The sequence below is a fragment of the Manacus vitellinus genome, unplaced genomic scaffold (assembly GCF_001715985.3).
Source record: "Manacus vitellinus isolate BGI_N305 unplaced genomic scaffold, ASM171598v3 scaffold_43_pilon, whole genome shotgun sequence".
Lineage (NCBI taxonomy): Eukaryota > Metazoa > Chordata > Aves > Passeriformes > Pipridae > Manacus > Manacus vitellinus.
The window spans coordinates 2,060,684-2,065,394 of NW_021940560.1; the positions used below are offsets into that span (position 1 = coordinate 2,060,684).

Below are 4,711 nucleotides of genomic sequence, written 5' to 3' on the forward strand. Positions count from 1 at the left end.
TGTTTGATTATTAAGAATAAACTCCCACCCATCACCCAAGGACGAGAGAAGGCAGCAGTTTTAGCTCTTTCTCATGGAACAAAAACTCAAGACAAACAGAGTGTTGCACAACCTCGCTGAGAACTCCCAAACCTCCTTGGGTACACCCCAGCCATGCCCTAGAAAGCTCAGGTGTTCCTTCAAGACTTATTGTCCCACCCTGTCCCACACGAACGGGGAAGGAGGAAGGAAGGGCTGCAGAAACCCCACTTCTATTGTTAAACACCACGGAGCGGATCTTGGCACATCCCGCTCGGCCCAGCAAGAAAAACGAGTCCTGGAATGCAAAACTCCAGCCCAACTTGTGCTGCTCTTCCTCAAGGAGTAGGGCAAGAGGAGCTCTTACTGTGTGGCCACTCTTTCCGTGCCGGTGGCAGCCGACGAGGTGACATTCCTCCCCCGTGGCACATTTTTTGGTGACTGACATGCTCTTCCCGTGGTCCGTGAAGAGATGAACTGTCAAGCAGTACTGAGTGCCTGGAAAAGAAGATTTTGAGAGGTTTATTTGCATTAAGCACGTGTTTAAAAACTTCATGTGATTCGGAAGAATATTCCTAGGAAATTCATTATTTTGGCGGCACAAAGCTATTTTCAGCTTGATTAAAATAGCATTTAGCGATTAATTAGTGAGGAAATCTGAAGCTTAACTGACCCTTCAAACCTCCAGGGAGGCTGCTACCATTTCAATTCCTTATTAGCACTATAATTTATACATTTATCTTCCATTCTCTGCTCTTTCTGGCAGCACATTCTCGCTTTGTTTCAGACACGTTCCCTCTAATTTACTTCTTCCCCTTTCCCACCATTACTGGGAATATCAGTGCAAAGAAAAATGAGGAAACACATTTCCATTATTTTCTATGGATCCATCATCCCCTCATACAGGTATGATATTGGTTATTCAGGTCCTGTTGCTCACAAGGAAGCCATTAAATCTTGGGATGGCATCCAAAGGGAGCGGGATGAGGCTACAAAGACAATTTTTAAGATTTAAAATAAAAAATAATCTTTAAAATTAACTCCTAGGAAGCCCATATATATATATACACACATAGAAAGACATATATAATTAATATTATTGATATTATATATATGGATATATTATTAAGACTTCAATTAGTATAATGTATTGTTACATATTATGTGTTATACAAAATGTTTTGTAGATGCAGAGATAGATATAAATAATTTTTACACTGCTGCTTTGAGCTCTGAAACGCTCAAAATATTCACCTCAGCAGAAATTATATGATTCATCTCATCAATAACAAGATTGAGGGCCCCACAGTTGGCACATTAATCTCATTAATCACACTTCTACAAGGTGGTGAGTCACATTTAAGTCTCACATTAGTCCAGACTTACTCACACTTACTTTCAGGGCACCATCGATCTTCAGCCCATCTGTTACAGCTGTAATTGTCCTCTGCATTCTCACAGGTAAAGCACTTAAAACTCTCTGGAAACGGGGTGGCTTTAAAAGCATTAAGACACAGTAAGTTTGCAAAGCATTGAGGAAAAAAAAAATAGAACGTTCGAAATATTTCCTGTACACACATATAAAAAACTCACACATTTGCATATTTTCCAGGATATTTCTACTGTTAGATGAATAAAAGAAGTTTTACGTTTTCAACTGGTTTTGCAAGGCCTGAAGTTTAAAATATATCCTCGTGTTTTCATTCTCTCCCAAACCAAAATAAATCACTTAAGTGGGAAAAGCAGGAGAGAGGGAACAGTTTATTTACATCCTCGTGGAGGTTTGCACAGACACACAAACTCAATCTACATTCAAATGGCTCTGGATTCCTTTGATGAGGAAAAAAAGGCACCTTAAAAAGCAGCTTCAGAGCTTGATTTTCAACTCTGAAGGAGAAGTTGGATCCTTTTAACAAAGGGATCGGGAGGACTGGCTTAAAATCTTATTTACATTATTTAAATCAATTATTTTAAGGTGCACGGCTCCCTAGATGCACACAGATATCTAATTTATCTGCCTGTCCTGACTGTTTTAATGATGCAGATAATGAAAATGAAGGGATAGAACCCTTCTGATGCCAGATAAGAGGCCAAAAAAAAATGATGCTATTAGTGACAACTGGCTTCACAGGTCCCACAAGGTTTTTAATTACCTTCAGACTGAATTAATTGCACACAGAACACCTATTCTTTCCCTTCACAAAACCCCCAACAAGATAAAAGACAAAAACCACCTGTCCTGTATTATTTATGAGAAACCCACTGCATAATCTGCTCTGTGGGGAGACATTTCAGAGCCAGAAAAACAGAATAAAACGGGAAAGACCTTAAAATGTGAACTCCTTATTTAGCAGTGCCTGCAATTGTTTGTTTTCAAACAGTCAACTTGTAAAATATTCGAAATAAAGCGCTGTGGGTGGGAAAGCAAAATGGTTATTTTAAACTTTTTCTCGTGTTTGAAGGGGAAAAACACCTAAAAACCTAAAAGATTGGAAGAATATGGGGAGTAACTATAATATTAAGCTAAATATTATATTATATTAAGTTAAATATGAAGGGAAAATTGCAGATATATGTAAAATTAAAAAAAAAGAAGTCCCTACTTACGGTCCAGGGGAGGCCTCACGTCGTAAAAGTTGATGTTCTCAGCTGAAACCCAAATTCCTGGAAGGAGGAAGAGTAGCAGAAAGGCCCCGGCCAGAGTGGGATGGAACAAGGACATGCTGAGGATTATTGCACATGGAAAGCCAAAGTCAGCCCTGGCAAAGGAAGAAAACACATTATTTTGGGGAAATCTGAGGAACCGAGGGTGGAGAACAACAAATTTCCTATGAAATACGGCTGGAGCCTTGGGAATTCCGTGGGGAGGTCTAAAGGCAGCGAGTCTGAGCTGCTGAACGACACAAAGCTGAGCTGGGAGTGCCTTCTGCTGGCCAGAATCCTGAAACTTCCACAAAATTCAAGTTCACGTTATTCCTCTCATCTGTTTGCCCTTCCAACCGATGGCAACCTCAAAGATTCCTTGAAAGGTCTCCTAAAAATCGACATGAAAATTAAACTCCTTTATATCCTGCTTGAAACTGGAATATAATGTTATTAAAGAGAGCAAAAAAGCGGGGAAATGTCGTTTTTAACACCACCAGCCTCGAGCCCAAACTGATTCCTTATCTGAGACAGATCAATGTAAGGCTGTTGACTTCAGATAAGCTCCACAATCTAATTCTGAGGGTAAATCAGATTTATTTGAAGTGCATCCCGAGGAAATGCTGAGGAAAAACCTGGGAATGGCAGGCAAGGGTGGGAGAAGCACAGGGCGGAAAGTTCAGAGGGAGGAGATAAAATGACACAAAAATACATTTATTTGGTTCCCCCCTGGGTCCTCTGCTAAGGCTTTATAGAGGAGGAGGATTAAGCACTGAACATTTTGGTCAGTTTGGATGTGCACACACACACAGGGATTTGTGGCAAACTGCAGTGACACCAAAGGCTGGTTGGGAGATTAAAAAAAGCAGGATCAGCCTTGCTCCACCCATGCAAATTCCCAGCAGGACAAACAAGCTGGAGTGGAGGCTCCAGCCAAACCAGAGGTGTTGCTTTGGGATGCCAAGGGCATTGGGGTGCCAAGGGCATTCCCTCCAAACCCTCCCAACACACCCTGCCCAGGCCCAGGCACCGAACTGAAAAAGTCACCACAGCAGAGGAGGCACAGAATTTCCCACTTTTTCCTATATTTTTTGGTTTGGTTTGTTGTTTCTTTTTCCAACTGAGATGGTTTCACCAACAAATCGAACACCAGAAAGTTCAATTTTATGAACTGAGTATTTAATTGTGATTTTAATCGTGAATTTTGCTATCCTACTGAAGATCTGCTTATTAAATCCTGGCTTTATGACTATACTTCAGTAGATCCTGAGGAAGCCTCAGCTCACCTCTGCTCCCAGTGCACCTCCAACACGATTTTCTGTAGGATGGTCCAGATTTCTTCTGATTACAGCCCAGAATCTAAAGCATTAAGTAGAAGAACCTGTAGAAAACAAACCAGAAACCAATCATTATAATTCTGTTTGGAAGAAACTAATTAGCTGAAACACTCTATGTCCTTATTCATATTGAAAACTAAGATAAAAATTTGGGGTTTATAACAAAATATCCAGAGAAGCACCTGAACTACACGGTTTGGCTCATCCCAGTGCCACAAAAGACAAAAAAAAAGGCAAAAAGTGAAGGAATGAGGCTGCTCAGTCCTTCCATGAGAATGAGTTTACTTCTCTTCCAAGGGAAAATCATTATCCAGTGAATAATGGGCAGGACCAAACCACTCCAGATGAAATATATATTCCACACTCCACAGATATCCAAGCTTTCCACACAAGCTGTGCCCAAAATAGAAGCAGTAATCAGGAGCAAGGGAACCTGGAAGAGCAAAGACAACCCTCAGCCTCCTAATTAGAGGTTCCTAATGAACCTAACGAAGTAAACAGGTCCCCTCAACGTGTGGAGTTAAAAATACAACTCCAGTACAAGGAGGTAGCAATTTTCAGAGCCACACATTCCTGATCCTAATTATCCTGCGTCCCTGGACCATCAGGGATCCAGTTTTCCTGACTCCAAGAGGGCTCCTTAATGCACAGAGGCTGCTTGAGTGATGTTGGCAACAACATGAGGAGAATGTTTTTGGGGGGCCAACGTCCTT

The 4,711-nt window shown here is 41.1% G+C and overlaps 1 protein-coding gene across 1 annotated transcript in view; it reads right to left on the minus strand.

Annotated features, from left to right (window-relative positions):
- The window catches only part of LYPD6B (LY6/PLAUR domain containing 6B), a 5,416-nt gene extending 1,382 nt beyond the window's left edge, over positions 1-4,034 (minus strand). Inside the window, exons 1-4 of the mRNA XM_029962202.1 lie at positions 3,948-4,034; positions 2,626-2,777; positions 1,415-1,513; positions 386-516 (exon numbers count right to left, since the gene is read on the minus strand). Coding sequence (XP_029818062.1) covers positions 386-516; positions 1,415-1,513; positions 2,626-2,740 — 345 coding nt within the window. The 5' untranslated portion in view covers positions 2,741-2,777; positions 3,948-4,034. The remainder of the gene's footprint in view (positions 1-385; positions 517-1,414; positions 1,514-2,625; positions 2,778-3,947) is intronic.
- Between the last annotated feature and the right edge of the window lie 677 nt (positions 4,035-4,711).